Source organism: Nuphar pumila, chromosome 10 (genome assembly GCF_984573655.1).
Source record: "Nuphar pumila chromosome 10, dmNupPumi1.hap1.1, whole genome shotgun sequence".
Taxonomy (NCBI): domain Eukaryota; kingdom Viridiplantae; phylum Streptophyta; class Magnoliopsida; order Nymphaeales; family Nymphaeaceae; genus Nuphar; species Nuphar pumila.
In genome coordinates, this window is record NC_143258.1 from 90,761,554 (window position 1) to 90,778,976 (window position 17,423).

Consider the following 17,423-nt stretch of genomic DNA (forward strand, 5'->3'; position numbering starts at 1 on the left):
CGCCCATGGCTCAACCGGCCAATTTGATCATGATGTGTCTGGCTTGGGCCAACCCAAATTCATTTGTAAATAGCAATAATTAGTTTTCAACTTCTCATGTACCCAACTAATTAATTACAGGTAAACAATAGTAATTACCAAGTTACTGTGCAATAGTTAATTTTGTAAATTTTATATTATTAATGATTTAATATATAGTGAGGGTAGGTGCTTAATGAAATATGCTTAATGGGTTTTTCAGCATTTTTTCATTTTATTTTTAAATTTTGGTTGTACAAATGTGGTCTATGTACTTGATTTTATAGAGATCAGCTCTTGAAGTGTTCGATTCTGACACATGGGTGGATTTTTATAAGTTTCAAAAAATCAACAGTCTAAAATCTTTGTAAATTTTTGAGGCTCCAAATATCATTTTTTTTCATCAAAAATACATGATCCAGGTGTGGATTTCTCGTAAATCAACCATGCCCATGACATTTATGGGGTCAAAATTGTAAAAAAAAAACACTGAACAAGCAGAAAAAACCCATTAAACACGCATCATTAATCATATATTATTAAGCACCTACCAAATTATATATATAAGTGATAGTTGTCTATCAGTTTTCTAGCAAACAAGTATTTTCAGGTTATTTTTGGCAAATGTGTTCGGCATGGTCAATTTAATAGCAAACAACATTTGGATCATGTTTTTTGATAATAAAAAAAACATGATTTTTTTATGCCATGAATATTGATGTAAATCTTACTCGGTTGATTTTTAAACCTTATAAAAGTTTATCTGCTTGTCAAAATTAAACAATTCAAGAGTTGATTACTATAAAATCATTCATGAATGTAGAACACATATATACAATAAGAAAAAATAAAAATAAAAACTTTAGAAACTTAGTAGGCTGGCAATACACCCCAAAAGTAGTGTATATATATATATATATATATATATATATATATATATATATATATATATATATATATATATATATATATATATATATATATATATATCATGAGCCTGTCCTCATTTGAGGTAAACCTCAGGTGGGCCTACCATCCAAAGAGGTAAACTTCGAGTGGGGTCACTGACACTTTTATATATGTAGTAATGATATGGTGCTCCTAGAGCACCTACTCTCATATCTAAACCGTTGGATTATTTTTAATTCAATGGTTTAGATAAAACTTGAAAAATTGATGGGCTTTCATTATTAATGCTTTTTAAATTAATGAATGAGTTTACGGAGTTTTACGTTTTTAGGACTGCGATCTTAAGTACAACGAGCAAAACCATGTGGGTAGGTCTGTGGTTCTGGGACGGTTTCTCCGTGTAAATATCAAAAAATAATAAATGAGGGAGGAGGCTTGGAGGTTTTTTCTTTGTTTTTCTTAAATCTGAGTGTAGCTTTTTTTATTCATGCTTCATTTTACAAGAATCATCTTTCGATTCCGACAAGCAGGTAAGCTTTTATAAGTTTTAAAAATTAACCATCTAAAATTTTATAAATGTTTAAGGATTAAAAAATTATATTCTAAATTTTAAAAACATTATCTAATTATTGTTTCCTAACAAATCAATCATGTCAAATACATCTACAAGGTCGAATTTGTGAAAAAACAACATGAAGGCACTCGTTCGCTCAGGGTAGATTGGTAGGCCAGAAAAGTGGTAGGCATACAGAGTAACAAATCTCGACCATATTTTGAATTTATTATGATAAATTCAGTCACCAGCAAATAAATGAAATAATCGAGATATTTTTAATATATTACTCAATTTTAATTTTTGGTGTATTTTTTGTGATATTTAAAAAAAACACGAAAAATACGTGGGCTAAAGATGACAAAATTATCACCGTAAAGGCAACAATTAAGAAATTTTTTAATAAATTTCTTATAGATCAAATGGTAAGGATGTGATCTACATGTTTTTTAGTAGGATTCTTATCTTGAATCATGTGATTATGACAAGTAATTAGATTTTTAAAGGGTTCAGCCCAGGATGTGTTAAAATTTCATAACTCAAAATATCACATTTTTAAATCAGAAAAGAACTATCCAAGACTCAATGGGTCACAGAGGAATTTTCATGTTTTAGGTCTGGTACTATTTCCTTTCCCCATAATTTTCAGATGAAAACATGTCTAGTAGAGAAGAAAACAAAATCTCTAAAAGCCTAGAAGTTCCATTAATGCTCCCAACATCCTTTTCCCCATAATTTTCAGGTCTCTGACTATTTCCAACATTTTCATGTTTCACAATAATACTAGGGAAACATAATTTCCAGAACATTCTAGACTTTTAGCAGCATTGATAGAACTTTTTCACGACCAACATGTTGGAATGCTGGGTGGAGCTTCAATCAGCACCAGGCACTTCAAAGATAGAAGAAAGTTTTGGATTTTTAATGGCATCCGGACTTACACTTGTTAGGGCACCAACCACCAAGTTCTTGAAAACTTCAAGGAAAAGCAATCTATTAATGCAACACATGATTGAAAACAACCAAAGGGACGCATCAAATGAGGTATCTATGGATATGTGATGTACTGTCCAAGGTTTAGAGGGTGGGGTCAACATGTGTTATGGTCCTCTTGGAAACAACATATTATGCATGTCAACCACTCCTTTCATGTGGCCCTAAATTCTCTCTCTCTCTCTCTCTCTCTTCATGTCAACCACTCAATATTTTACAAAAAAATGTTTCGATTTTTCCTCAAAAATATTGTTATATTTAACATTTAAAAATATATAAAAATAAAATGGTGATATTAAAACTATAAAAATATATTTTAAAACTTTAATATCCGGTCAGTAACATAATAATATCTTGATATTTTGAAATTTTCATGAGTTTTCTAGATTATATTCATTGATATTTGTTATTACGGCTTATGTCTTCCATCTCATTTTTGCACTTGATCAAATGGGCAGCCTCACAGTTTCTCCACACACTAAAGTGCGAAGAACAGGAAGTCCCCAAGAATGTTTATGACATGGAAAACATGAAAGTTAGCATTAAGTATAAATATGTTCTTTTATGATATAATGATAAAATCTTCTCTCTTAGGCCAACTACATGGAGTCTATTTGATGAAAACATTAGCCTACATGTGGAATTTCAGGAAACATGAAATTTGCATGTGGAATTTTTTAAAGCCCTGAATTTCTAAATCGGTATTGGAATTTTGGGTAAAAAAGGTAGGTCCCTACAGAGAATTTCACCTAAATAAAAAAACATTAACTTTTCTTGGTATTTCGTGATAATGTGGTAGCTTCGTAAAATGAAAATGGGGAAATCACTGCATCTGGTGAAATTGGAGTTTTCCACAAATGTGTTCACATGTCCAATAACCAAGCTTTGGTAACGTAAGCCTTTCCTATAACTTGCCCCACAGCCACAAATTTCCTTTCACATAGCCACAAATTTCCTTCTGCCGCCAGTGACTTTTCAACCACCAAAATAGAAAACTCTCTTTTACAGGGAGACACTAACTTTGCAAGAAATGAATATATATATATATATATATATATATATATATATATATATATATATATATATATATATATATATATATATATATATATATATATATATGTGTGTGTGTGTGTGTGTGTGTGAGAGAGAGAGAGAGAGAGAAAAGTGGTAGATGCTTACCAGTTACCACCAATGAATAGGTATTTTGGGTTTGTTTTTTGCAAATTTGACCCTACAAATGTGTTCGGCATGATCTATTTGCTAAAAAATGATACTTGGGTTATGTTTTTTTGTTAAAAAAATGATTTTTTAAACATTAAATATTTTTTAAAAATTTATAGAATGTTGATTTTTAAATCTTATAAAAAACTGTGTGTCCAAAACAGACTATCCAAGAGTCAATTCTTACAAAATCAATCATGTAGATCAGATCAGTATGTTCAGATTTTATTAAAAAATAAAAAAAAAAATCTTTCAAAGCCTAGTAAGCTGGCGATAGGCTAGAAAAGTGTTATATATATTATAGTACAAAAATTTATAAGATATTTTTTAAAACAAGTAAATATTGGCTACTAATGAATGTATGAGACTAATGAGTTAGAAATCATAGGTCAAAGTTGTTTCAACTCAATCTAACTAAATAAATGTGTTCAGCATGGCTTGTTTGTTAAGGATCAAACCTTGGGTTGTGCTTTTTTTATGTAAAAATATGATCTTTTGAGTTATGAAATTTTGGTACATTGTAAGCCGTTGATTTTTTAATTCTTTTAAAAACCTAATTACTTGTCATAATCACATGATTCGAAACAAGTTTTCTATTTAACAACCCATGTACATCACATCGGTAACATTTCTACAAAAATTAAAAAATTTTGAAGAAAAGAGTGATTTCTACTCATTAGTTTTGAACCTTCCAATATTAACCCTTTTAAAACTATGTCAATGCATTAAAAGTGTGATATTTTCAAAATAAGTAATTTTTTACATTTTTTACATTTTTCAAATTATCAAGATAATTGCGACTCTCTCTCTCTCTCCAACTTGTGATGCAGAAATCAAACGCTTGGTTCATGTACCCCCACAAAGTCCCGTAGGCATTAAAAATATAAGAGTTTCCCGATTTGAATACGTGTCCTCCCCTCCCAAGAACTTGTGGTGCACAGTGTAACGCATCCTCGCCTCATGGGGCCCCACCCATTGCATATTTCCCTATATATATCTACAGGGGGGGCTTCTATTCATGTCCACATACCAAATTTGTAGCGCTTTGAGCCATCAAGGCCTCTTGTGAGCCTTCCACCTTTTTCCATTGCCTCTGCAATCTGCACCTTCATCTGTGTGGCAACCCCTTCCGCATGGTGGCAACGCACCAATTCTCGGATCAAAAAAGACCGTCCAATATTTTTTCAGTGATCGACACATTGAGGCATCACGGCTATACCCAAGGCGATCCGGCAGCATCTCCATGATGGTTGTTGCCAACAGGAGATTTGCTTAACTTCGAAAACAATTCGGTTGCCTCACGGTGGTAGGGGTGCTTCGCCCTCGGAAGGCGGGAGCCCCTCTGATCTTCTCTTCCTTGCTGGTGGTGGTCATCTTCTTTCTCTTTTTCTTTTCTTTTCTTTTCTTTTTCTCTTTTTCACGTTCACGGCTTTTGAAGACGTAAGATTGAGTCAAAAGAAACTTTGTGGTCTGTGAGTCTTTATCGGTTTTTGCCAACAAAAAAAAGAAAAGACAAAAAGGAAATCAAATCATGTTGACCATCAAGAGGGTGCCTACCGTTGTTTCCAATTATCAAGAAGATTCTGAGGACGTCGCCGGATGTGGCCGGAAGTGCCTGGGAAAGTGCTGCCTACCTGGTACCCTTTTTATTTCCTTTTCCAAGATTCTTGTGAATTTTTGTTTTCTGCTTTGAAATCACTTTATGAAACAGTTCTGCATCCAATAGAGCTATAAGGAGAAATCCATCTCAATATGAACAAACATGGTAGCACAAAGTAGGACTGATCCTTTCTATTTTCACTGCTATAAAGCTATGTATGGTATTAGTCATACCAACACAAGCTTTTATTCCTTAGACTAGGGCCATCCCAACTTTTAGTTATTTTCTTTATCTTCATTTATCTATGGTTCTTATCAATTTTTTTTTACATACTGTTCTTCTCTATGGATGTGGATTTGTTATTGGTCTATTTGATGTAAATAGTGTATGTGAATTTCTTATTGGTCGGTTTGTTGTAAACAGTGTCAAAGCTCCCTTTATATACTTTCAAGACAAAGGCGGACACATTAGCAGGGGACAAAAATGAGAAAAGATCCTATTCTGAATTTTCATTCAACTCCTTGCTTCTGGGACAGGTTAGATACTGTCATATTTATTCTTCAATTTTTTTTCCTTTTTGTTTTCTTTTTGAGTCTTCTGTTATCTTATTTCTCTGTGTTTTCATATCTAGTGGGAGGACAGAATGAGCCGTGGCCTTTTCCGCTATGATGTTACTGCATGTGAAACAAAGGTAAAATTTAAATGCAAGAAAATTAAGAATCATGCTTAGCGATCTGAATTCGCTTGCAGTCATTCATGTACTTTGTTGATTCAACCACAGGTCATTCCTGGGCAGTATGGTTTTGTAGCCCAATTGAATGAGGGCCGTCACCTTAAGAAACGGCCGACCGAGTTCCGGGTTGACAAGGTCCTGCAACCATTTGATCCGAACAAATTCAATTTTACAAAAGTAGGACAAGAAGAGGTGCTCTTTCGATTCGAAGTGAACCAGGATCAGGATGAATATGAAGGCAATGAACAGAAAACATCATTCTTTCCCAAATTCAGTGTGTTACCTTCTGCAAATCCGAGTGTTGTAGCAATCAACGTAAGTAACAATTCCACCATGATCTATTCGCTCATCTCTTGATTTAGCAGCTATATCGTTCACCTATCTGTACTTCTATTTTGGGTCCTAATAATATAATTACTAGAATTGAGTTTGTGCATAACAGATAAAATTGGTATGCTAGAGAACCACGGATTGTAGGATCCAAGTTGATCAATATGGCACTGAAATATAAACCAACGCTACCTTTGGCTTGCATAGCAAATTTATCATTTTCTAGAGCCTGAGTAACGCAAACTAGATCTTTGAACAAACTGCAATTTTACTTACTCAGCATGCACTCATTCATAATCATTATGAATTTTGAAATTCGACCTATGAACTAGAATGTCAGAGATGGTATCAATTCTATTCTGTTGCATGCATCATGTGTTAAAGAGGTCCTTACAGGCATTTAGTTTTCATTGGCATGATGCGAAGCCGTAGATAAAAGCTAGAACCGAGTAAGCTATCAAGCTAATTAGGCTGACACCATGCCAGTAACTTTGAGATTGGCCCCAAAGGATTAAAAAAAGAAATACTAATAAAGACATACTGTACTGCAACTTAAATTTTTGGAATGGCATATGTATCATGCCTGAGATGACCCCCAGGGCACTAGTATAATTCCTAGCAAATATACTTAATCCACTATGCTTAAGAAACTAGTTATCAAATGCCTGTTAGTACAACTAATCAGATCAATAAATATTATAGACAAGAACTTCTAAGCTTTTCTTCTTTTCCATTAGTAGGCGCAATCAGAAAATTTGTGTATACATTTGCTTTAAAGTTTATACCCGCATTACATTATTTCCCTTGTTATTACAGGTAAGCCCAATAGAGTATGGCCATGTTCTATTGATCCCTCGTGTTCTTGATTGCTTGCCTCAAAGAATGGATAGTGAAAGCCTCTTGCTTGCACTCCACATGGCTGCAGAAGCTGCTAATCCCTTCTTCAGAGTTGGTTACAATAGCTTGGGTGCTTTCGCTACCATAAATCATCTTCACTTCCAGGTCTCTCTCTCTCTCTCTCTCTCTCTCTCTCTCTCTCTCTCTCTCTCTCTCTCTCTCTCTCTCTCTCTCTCTTTCTGTGTGTGTGTGTGTGTGTGTGTGTGTGTGTGTGAATTTGGTCAATAGTCATACAGCTAGCAGACAAATTTTGCATCTTCAAGCATCTAGCGTGCACGCACACACGTATATATCATTGTCAATGGCAAAGGCTATAGGTGATCCTCTGAACATGCATTGCAAAGACAGAGCACCCTCTACAGCATCTAAATGGAAAAGCAGCTAGGGGCCATAATTAGCTTTAAATCACAGTCTGATATATCATTCAGCTACATGTGAATCTTATGTCCACTATAATGTAAAGCGCTACTTGTTTCTAACATACATCCCTCAAGCCTGCATTAACATGGGTGCATATGTATGAAGCTAGCAGCCAGACTTTTCATCCTTAAAGCAAGGTGAGTGTGTGCACCTGCACACACACACACACACACATCATTGTCAGTGGGAAAGCCTATAGATCCTCTGAACAAGCATTGCAAATACATAGCACCTTCTACAGTATCATAATTAGCTTTCGCTCACGGGCTGCTATATCGTAGCATTCAGCTACATGTGAATCTTATGTCCACTATAATGTAATGTATGCAGGCTTACTACTTGAATGTTCCCTTTCCTGTGGAGAAAGCACCTACTAAAAGAGTTGATGGAAAACTCAAAAACGTGGTGAAGATCTATGAGCTCTGTAAATATCCAGTGAGGGGTCTGGTTTTCGAAGGTGGAAGGAGCCTTCAGGATCTTTCTGTCGAGGTCTCTACTTGTTGCATATGGCTTCAAAACAACAACATACCTTACAATCTACTCATCTCAGACTCTGGCAAGCGTATTTTCCTCTTTCCTCAGGTAAAGATAAAAGGTTTAATGCCTGCATCATTGTTTTCTTTATTTTGAGTGCATTTAGTACAATGTATTACACATTAATTAATACTTTTGACATATGCAAATAAAACAGTGTTATGCTGAGAAACAAGCACTGGGAGAGGTGAGCCAAGAGTTGCTAGACACCCAAGTGAACCCAGCTGTATGGGAGATTAGTGGGCACATGGTGCTCAAGAGGAAGAAAGATTATGAGGACGCATCCGAGGATTATGCATGGAAGTTACTCGCTGTGGTATCGCTATCAGAAGAGAGATTTGAAGAGGTGAAGGCCTGTCTTCTGGAGGCAGTTGATGGTTTTGTACTTGCAGACGATCCAAAGAATGGGGAGATAAGCTTGGATCTTGCTGTTGCGATTGACGCTGCTGCTCCTGCTGAGAAAGAAGATCTATTTCATGTGCATGGCACTCATGCACATCTTAGTGAAGGATGTTTTGTTCTGCACTGATGTTTTTGCTTAAATTGGTAGACTTTTAATTCTAGGCTTGAAGCCTTCTTAGGTTGATTGCTGTTGTTACTGTCCTAGCTATTTAAAAGGACAGTGTAAACATTTTAGGGTCTCTTAGTGTTAAGTATCAGTATCCAGTTTGTCTTATGATGGCTGATCCGGCAACTCTTGGACAGTAGTAATAATGGTACTTGAGAATTATTAGTATCCTCTTGCAGCCTTTGCTTGATATCTGAGGATCTCCTTGATATATTATTAAAATATTTATTGTACGTGTCATTTCAATTCACTGATTTGGGGAATGCATTGGCTCTATGCATCATAAAGCTTATCCTTTCTGCTGATTTAGATTAAGATTTTCTTCTTGTCCAAGCAACTGATGAAGAGAACTGAAAACACTCTAGAGACTTTGCTAGCACTAGGATTTGAAAATTGTTACATTTTCTTGCTTTTCATCTGCTGTTTTAGTCCTCTTCTCCTCTCATTGTATATGGCCTTGATATTCACGAATCTCTGTTTTTTCTTTTTTGAGAGTTTTCAAGAATCTTTGTTTTTCCTTTTTTGAGAGTTTTAAAGAATCTCTGTTAAGACAAAATCAGTGTCTTTTAAATGTTGATTGGATATGTCAAGGAAGTGCCTGCATTAAAAGTGATTGGATTTTTTAATTTATATTCATCTCCTGTCTTGCCCATGTCTCTCATTTAATAATAAGAAAATCCTGCATCTTTTTAATTTATTGATGTGGACATTTCATTGGGCAAATGCGCATAAAAGGGCTCATCTTTTTCTTACACTCATTCCTTGAGAAGCCCTTTCTTGTTAATGTCATTGAGTTGAAAATTCTTGCAATGTTTGCTCAGCTGGCTTATGGTAGACAATAAGAGTACATTTGGTTTGATTTGAACAGTACTTCAAAAGCAACCAAACATAAAAACCTTTTTTTGACAAAGAACTATAAAAACAAGTCTAATAAAAAATGAGTTGAAGTGAGGTTTAGAAATTGAATCTCATTTGTCTCATGAGATTTTAAAAGTGAATCTTTTTTAACAGTTTGCTTTTCAAAAACACAACCAAACATACCTTAAGAGAACCCAGCCAGCTTATGAACAAAGTCCCTTATAAGCATGGGGTGGCAGTTAAAATAAAAAATAAAAGCCCAGTCCTAACCCAGCCCTGATTCCATATGAAATAGATTTTTATCCATTTTTGTAGCCCAGTCCTAGCCCAGACCCCCAAACTGCAGCAAATAGTTTGATTTGTCCTTATGAAATAGATTTTTATTAATAATTGTAGCCATTTTTTATTTTATCTCAAAAAAAAATCAGGGCCCAGACTATCACACCAATTTTTTTTTTGCTACACCCCCGACTGCAGCAAAAAGTTTTTAGCTTGTGCATGAGAAAAACAGAGTGAAAAAATATGGAAAAAAAATGATAGAGGAAGGTGGTGGTGATTGTGAGATGCTGGGTGGTGGTGGTCAGATGAGTGGTGGGAGTGTAAAAATAAATTTTCTTTTTGGTAGGAAACATTCCTCCACCCCCACGGTCAAAAAGTGTACTTTAAAAAAAAACTCTTTCAGCAAAAGTCTTTGGTTTAGAAGGGTCAGAAAATCCGTATGGATTTTTCTATTTTGCATCACAACAAGCCCTTAGAAAATTGATTCACACGGGATACATTCTGACAACATTGCAGTAAACCTCCATGACCATCTCTCCATTGTACATAGACAGCTGCAAGTATATACGCTCACGCATTCTGTACATAAAATTGTTGCTACATTGTGACTTCCCTCAGGTGAACTGAAAGTATGTGACTTAAATATTTATGCTGTAGATAAAATATAAGTGTTTATTTTCATAACCATCCCCTACCTTATGGGCGATACCCTAAACATCCCTATATTGGTTGATTTTCCAAAATCATCATTACATTTCAAAATGTTAGAACAAATACTCTTTCATGTGACATCCAGCTACCTCAAGGATGGTTTTGTGATGGTTGGCAGAAAAGGAATGATTTTGGAAAAATAAGAGAAGGATGGCATTGGGTTTGCCTCATAAGGGAGGACGATTGTAGGAAAAAACCCTAAAATAAATAGATGTACGAGGCTTCATATTGAGATATTGGCAAGGCAATTTTATGTGCCACACAATTCAGCCATCTCATCATGGATCAAATCACAAGCATATTAGAACCAGTGATGGTAAGCAAGGCAAAGTGCATTACTTTCAAGTGCTCAAGCTTGGTATTCTTGTGGCAAACCAAGCCAAGTTCAAGCTCATAGTGAGATCGAGCCAAAGAATTTGAGCTTGAGGTGGCTTGTTTACAAAAAGAAGACATTTCAAAGCCGAAAGTAAGGATTACGAAAAAAAATTAACAAGTCAGAGCTAGAGGCAACAATGTTTTATCACTAACCATATTGCTTGTAAGCAAATTACTTCAATCATTTATTCCATAGTATTAATATAAAAGGTACTTATCACTACCTAAAGAGCCTATACACGCTGAGACTAGCCAAACACCTATAGTCTGATTGCCGATCCAATTTTACAAGTTTGAACAAACTCTTTACGAGACAAACATGAGCCGAACCACCAATGGGGCTCATCTCGCTTCCCAGACCTTAAAGAACAAGTTAAGGTCTGCATCTACATCTAAGAAAATGTTGGTAACGATATCATTCTTGAAGGATCTCCTAATGGACCAAAGTTATCAGGCTTATGATAAATATCTAAAGGAAACTACTGGTAACTCACAGTATACAAATTATTTTTTCATGCGAGAACAAAAATTAAAAACCACACGTAGCAAAGTTTGTTTAAATCCAGTGAGAATCGCACTCACCTAAATAACAGAATGATTAGGCTCGTTTTGGCAAATGAGCGTTTTCTCATTTGTGCATGATTTGGAATTGCAAGGGGTGCTTTGCAACTTCAAATCACAGGATTCAAAATCTCATTTTATTTGGAATCATTTCGAGGGGCAAAACAAACGCCCCACTAAATGGGCAATCTCAAAGATACATTTATCATCAACAACTTGTCTTAAGACATCGATTAATCAAGCTATGTTCTAAAGTAGGTTCCATTGCTAGCCCACATTCAGGTCCAAGAAACTAGCGCCTAAATGGTTATGCTGCTTCCAGCATACTTCCATCATGCTCGTGTTAGCAGTGGGCACATTTGACATTGTCAGGGAACCAATTGGGGTCGTGAGCACAATGCATAGAAACCTAATTGAGCATTAAAAAGCCCCCTTCTCAAGCATTAAAAAGAACGAAAATGAAGAAAAATCTGGACTGAAACTCTTCAGCAAATGTGAATATGCCAATGATCTAATAATCAAACCGCCTAAGCAGCAAGATCATGACACACTGAAAGTTACTAGATTACAAGCAAGAGCGCTTAGCAAACTCAGCGCCTACACCCAAGAGCTCTTGGCAAAAGGACCCACCAGGCAACTATGAAGAACCTACACCAAGATGATTATGGCCTTTCTATGTAAACCACAGGTAGGGCTTTAATACTGCAATCACATTTTAAACCAATCATCGTAGGCAGAAAACATTCAAGACCAGGAAAGAACAAGTAATTATAACAAATTCATGGTTAATGGTGTATGCATGTACGCAGACATCAACCCTCAACAATCCCTCTTACGGAAAGCAATAAAGATATTCCATTACAAGCAATCTCATTACCAATTAATGTCATGAAGTTCTCACCAGATACTAATTTAAAATAACCAAGTAAAAAAAAATAGACAAAATGTTGAAGCCAATGAAACAGCCTCAACCACAACGTCAAAAACATTGCATGTTCTCTACCAATACAAGAACAAAAACAAAATTGACTCGTACCTAATACTATTGTTTCTGCTAATAACGGCCTACTCCCCAAACTCTAATAGTGCCATCAGTGTATCCACTAAACAATGTGCTACCATCAGAACTCCAACTCAAACTGGTGCAGTACAGCATCTGAAAGAGAGAACGGGCATCATATTTTAAAATGAAACTTACACTTCATACTCTATAATCAATAAAAATGATATGATACAAAATAAATTATAACCGTGCAGCCTATATAAAAAAAATTATATATATATATGCACCAACACGTTTTTGTGTCAATAAAATTAACCATATGAAGAACAAGAAAATATCAACCCGCACTGCACTTGATGAATAAAGGTAATCCCCCAATAAAGTTGTTTAACAAACTAAATATGAACTGAGATGAACCCAACAGGGCCAATTTACTTCCTTACCAAGAATCTATGTCAAGTTATAGATTGGACCAAAGCGATAAATGTGAAAAACCAAAAGAAAGCTAATCGTAAGATTTTTCCAGGAAACCTTTTATGTTTGCCATTTAGACACAAAAGGCAGACCTGTTAAAGTGAGCATCATAGTTAGGACTGGTAAACAAGCTGAACAAACATAGGGTGATCAACCTCTGCTCATTCTTGTGGTGAGCCAAGCCATGTTAAATGAGCCTGGTTTTATACAATTTTAATTGAACATAATATAAATTGAACTCTCAACCTACTGAACCAGACCCAAACTAGCTTGTTTGCAAAATAAACACATTGTTTCAAAGCTGTAAGTAATAGGATTTGAACTCTAAACTTACGGCTTGCAAGCCAAACACTTCAACTTGGAAAATGACAACACTTCCAGTTTGAAAATTATTTCCAACATTATGATGTTTATATCATCAGCACCGCAAAACCAAATTATTTAGAACATAAATTTCCGTCTATCAATAAAAACAAAGATAGGCCTCAGAGATCTTGGTGGATAACATTCATCAAATGGCTTTTCCCATCAAGAGTAGCAAATATTATCATCACATCATGGGCCCCAAATAGAAAATGAGAATGACTAAAAAAACTTTTAAACAGACAAGCCACAATTAACCATGTAGACAAACTTTACACATACAACTACTGGTAGTAGGTTGTAGTTAAAAGGAGTAAATCAAGGGTCTAAAAAAAGAAAATGGCCTATAAGCTATCATGCATTTCCTACCATTATAATATATATATATAGGCCTCAGAGATCTTGGTGGATAATATTCATCAGTTGTGTTTCTCCATCAAGAGTAGCAAATATTTTCACATCGCAGGCCAGAAAATAGAAAACCCAAAAGGTCTAAAAAATCAAGTAAAAAACTAATATAAAACAAAATAATGAAAATAGAGTAACACACAATTGCATACAGATAACTATCCCAATAGTCCACTTGGTCAAAGTGCAAATAGAACATCTATAGATTCAAGAAATCAAACAATTTAGCAGCCTATACAAAAATACAATTAAACAGCAAAGTTGTTCCGAAGGCATAAGAATGACATTTTGGAACCAAGAAGAGATAATGATGTTAGCTGAACTGCAGAAAAATGCAATGATTCTGATTGCTCATAGTTAATCTTCTGTTTCAACATGTCATTTCAAGAACTAAGAAGAACAAACGATGAGAGGACTCCAGAGTTAAAATCCTTCACACAAATGGAAGTTGGGACTCACATGCAATACTGTTAACTAAAAAAGCACCTTTCTTGCCCAATTTCAAGTCCTAAATTGCCTACATTAACAATTGGTGTTGATATATCTAACAGGGACAAAAAAAAGGAAATCTCATAAAAAAATTAGCACCTGAATTTCCTCTTTCCTTCCATTAGGAACTTGCATAAATCTCATTGATTAAAAGACATGGACGTCACTTAAGAAAGAACGAGACAGCGATATCCAATTAGACAAGAATATATGACAGAAACCACCAACATCAATGAAGAGAAATCAATGTTAGTTTTTTGCTTATCAGCAGCCAAAACTAGTTTAAACACGAACAATAGGGAAAGGTGGCACAGTTATCATCCCGGCTACAATCTACTTTCAGCAGATTGGATGAGATACCTCGAGAGTTTTAGAATGCTATTTTTTTCTGAAGAACTCGTGTTCAAAACCAAAAAAAATCAATTAAAAACAAGGATTGTTATTAAGCATCCTCGAATTGAGGACAACCAACATAAAAAAACGTTCAAGAATGATTACCATACAGTTCAATCTGAAACCACAAAAAAAAAAGAAAAAAGAAAATTTTCCACAGAAAAAGAGCTATAATCGTGGAAATGTAACAATGCAAGAATCAAACAAACAAAACGAGATCTGACATAAATTATAGGGAGAGGAGTTCTTCACCTGGTTCTTTCCGGTGGTGATTTCGGGCTTGAGCTCCTGGACGACGCTCTTGCTCTCCAGGTCCCAGATCTTAACGCTGTCCTGGGTGGCGGCGCAGAGCCAGTACCTGTTGGGGCTGAAGCATAGGGCGTAGATGAGGCTGCCTGCGTCGAGCGAGTAGAGCCGCTTCCCCTCGGCGAGGTCCCAGAGGAGGGTGACTCCGTCCTTACCGCCGCTGGCGCAAAGCGATCCGTCGGGGGAGACGGCGACGGTGTTGACGTAGCCTGTGTGGCCCGCGAGGGTGCACCTGAGTTTGCAGTTGGTTAGGTTCCAGACCTTGACGGTCTTGTCCCAGGAGGCGGAGACGATGGTGGGGGTGAAGTTGTTGGGGGAGAACCGGACACAGCTGACCCAGTTGGTGTGGCTATCGGCGTCCTGGATGGTGTACTTGCACTCGCCGAGTGTGTTCCAGAGCCTGATGGTGCGGTCGCGGGAGGCGGAGACGATCTGGCGGTTATCGACAGAGAAGGCGACGGAGAGTACATCCTTGGAGTGGCCGACGAAGCGGCGGGTGGTGGCACCGGTGTTGAGGTCCCAGAGGCGGAGCTCGCCGTCCCATGAGCCGGAGAGGGCGAACTGGCCGTCGGAGGACATGACCACGTCCTCGACGAAATGGGAGTGGCCGGTGAGCCGACGGCGGGGGACGCCGTAGTTGGCGCCCTCCTCCTTTGTGAGGTGCCACAGCAGGACGGACTTGTCCCGGGAGGAGGAGACGATCACGTCCGAGTTGTCGATCGGCGTCGCGATCGCCGTCACCATGTCCGAGTGGCCCTTGATCGTCCCCCTCAGCACCAATGTCTCCGCCATCTCTGCCCCTCTTTCCTCTGCTGCTGCAGTTCTGCTCTGAGATGGGAGACTTAATATGGGGAACGGGGGTTAGGGTTTACTTGGCGTTTATATATACAAAAATGAAGGTGATGAATGAATGGATGGATGGATGAGATTGTGTGAGGGCAGAGAATGAGGAGAGGGTTAGGGTTTGGGTGGGGAGTGGAACGGTCAGATATGGATCGGGTTCATGACGGATATGAATTTAGGGTTGTCAATAGATCGGGTTTGAATCTGACCCGGCTATTACCAAAGGTCAGGGTTTGGTAATAAAGGAGGTTCTACTAGAATTCAGGTTGAATCCAAAGGATCCGAGTATGGTTTGTGAAATTTTATACCAGACCCGGGTCTGACCCGAGTTGCAATTAAGATTCATGATTTTTCAATGTATATATATAAATAATTTTGCTGGGTCTGCACTAGGTCTGGTTCATGCACTCCTTATATAACCCCGATATGGTTTTTGACTCGATTGAACCTTGGTTCGGATTTAGTACCAGCACTTCAAAGTAGTATCGGGATTTGGACTTACCTAGGTCTGAAATTCTGTTGACACCCTTAGATATAATCAGTGTTTTATTTATTTTATAGATGAAATATGGTTCCTGGTATTAATATGATGTTGGTCTCAAAATGTCTTTTTTGTTTGATTTTCTATGGCTACTTAGGCTTGATATTGGCCTATACACAACCATGTATGGATCTAATAAGATCGATTTTGGATCTGACTGAATTTCGTGTGTGGGTTACCTAAATCGAAAAATAGGATAATCTGGGTTGAAAGATGAAAATCCTACCCACTTTGCATCACCTGATTTTTCTTTTTCTTTTTCTTTTCTTTTTTTTTTTTGTCTTTTATTGGTTGCCTGTATAGAGAAACTCTTTTTAGTTGCACTTTTGAAATAAGGTTTGCTCTGTGGCTGGAATTGCAAGCTGGAGCAAAAATTAAAATAGTGATGCATTGTCACAATAAAGTATTTGAATCCAATAGTGTGCCAACTTGCTACTTGTACAAGGGAATTTTTTTTTGGAGTAAAATGAAAATGCTGATGGTTATGTTCGACCATGCAGATGTGTTTGCTAGGAGTTGACCGTTACATAATGTATTTTTGACTCAATTGTTGATTTTCAAGCCTTAAAAAATCTCACTTATGCATCACAACATGATTCAAGTGTTGATTCTTATAATACCAAGCATTCAGATGCATTCATAGCCTGATTCAAGGCCCGGTTTGGATCTATTTTTATTTATTGAGTGAATATATAAATTTAAGCACATTTTATAAAGTAGAATCTTACCTTTGTTTTAATTAAGTGAATGTTTAGATCACCCACTGTTTAAATTATAATAAAAAAGAAAAAAAGATCAGTGAGCAATGGTGGTGGTGGATCAGTGAGCAATGGTGGTGGTGGTACCTAATAGTGATGGTGGCCGCAGTAACAATGATGATGGTAATGGCGGTAGCGATGATAGCAGTGATGGTGATAGTGAATGGAGGTAACGGTGGTGGTGGTGGTGATGATAGTGGTAATGGTAATGGTGATAACGGATGGAGGCGTTGCCGATGGTGGTGATGGGATGATGGAGGTGGAAATGAAAGAAAAAAAGCA

At 36.7% G+C, this 17,423-nt stretch overlaps 2 protein-coding genes and 2 non-coding genes across 4 annotated transcripts; 1 reads left to right on the forward strand and 3 right to left on the reverse strand.

Annotated features, from left to right (window-relative positions):
• The first annotated feature begins 4,719 nt into the window (after positions 1–4,719).
• On the forward strand, positions 4,720–8,944 carry LOC149827320 (GDP-L-galactose phosphorylase 1-like). The gene is made up of 7 exons (XM_090019282.1): positions 4,720–5,334; positions 5,721–5,833; positions 5,929–5,988; positions 6,079–6,345; positions 7,177–7,362; positions 8,008–8,259; positions 8,369–8,944. The coding sequence occupies exons 1-7, from the start codon at positions 5,229–5,231 to the stop codon at positions 8,738–8,740; spliced, it is 1,356 nt and encodes a 451-aa protein (XP_089875408.1). The 5' UTR covers positions 4,720–5,228; the 3' UTR covers positions 8,741–8,944.
• Positions 8,945–12,365: 3,421 nt separating this feature from the next.
• Positions 12,366–15,849, reverse strand: LOC149827321 (small ribosomal subunit protein RACK1-like). Its single transcript, XM_090019283.1, has 2 exons — positions 14,946–15,849; positions 12,366–12,719 (listed from the first exon to the last, which is right to left on the reverse strand). Exons 1-2 carry the CDS (start codon positions 15,789–15,791, stop codon positions 12,618–12,620), a joined length of 948 nt encoding a protein of 315 aa, XP_089875409.1. The 5' UTR covers positions 15,792–15,849; the 3' UTR covers positions 12,366–12,617.
• On the reverse strand, positions 13,522–13,604 carry LOC149827322 (small nucleolar RNA SNORD24). The gene has a single exon (XR_016435826.1). It is a non-coding gene; the product is annotated as a small nucleolar RNA SNORD24 (small nucleolar RNA).
• Positions 13,793–13,872, reverse strand: LOC149827323 (small nucleolar RNA SNORD24). The gene has a single exon (XR_016435828.1). It is a non-coding gene; the product is annotated as a small nucleolar RNA SNORD24 (small nucleolar RNA).
• Positions 15,850–17,423: the final 1,574 nt, after the last annotated feature.

Coding starts and splice junctions, on each gene's coding strand:
- LOC149827320 (XM_090019282.1), top strand. CDS start 5,229: ATGTTGACCATCAAGAGGGTGCCTACCGTTGTTTCCAATTATCAAGAA. Junction 5,335..5,720: donor GGGAAAGTGCTGCCTACCTG/GTACCCTTTTTA, acceptor TGTTGTAAACAG/TGTCAAAGCTCCCTTTATAT. Junction 7,363..8,007: donor TAAATCATCTTCACTTCCAG/GTCTCTCTCTCT, acceptor TAATGTATGCAG/GCTTACTACTTGAATGTTCC.
- LOC149827321 (XM_090019283.1), bottom strand. CDS start 15,791: ATGGCGGAGACATTGGTGCTGAGGGGGACGATCAAGGGCCACTCGGAC. Junction 12,720..14,945: donor TCACCACCGGAAAGAACCAG/GTGAAGAACTCC, acceptor TCTCTCTTTCAG/ATGCTGTACTGCACCAGTTT.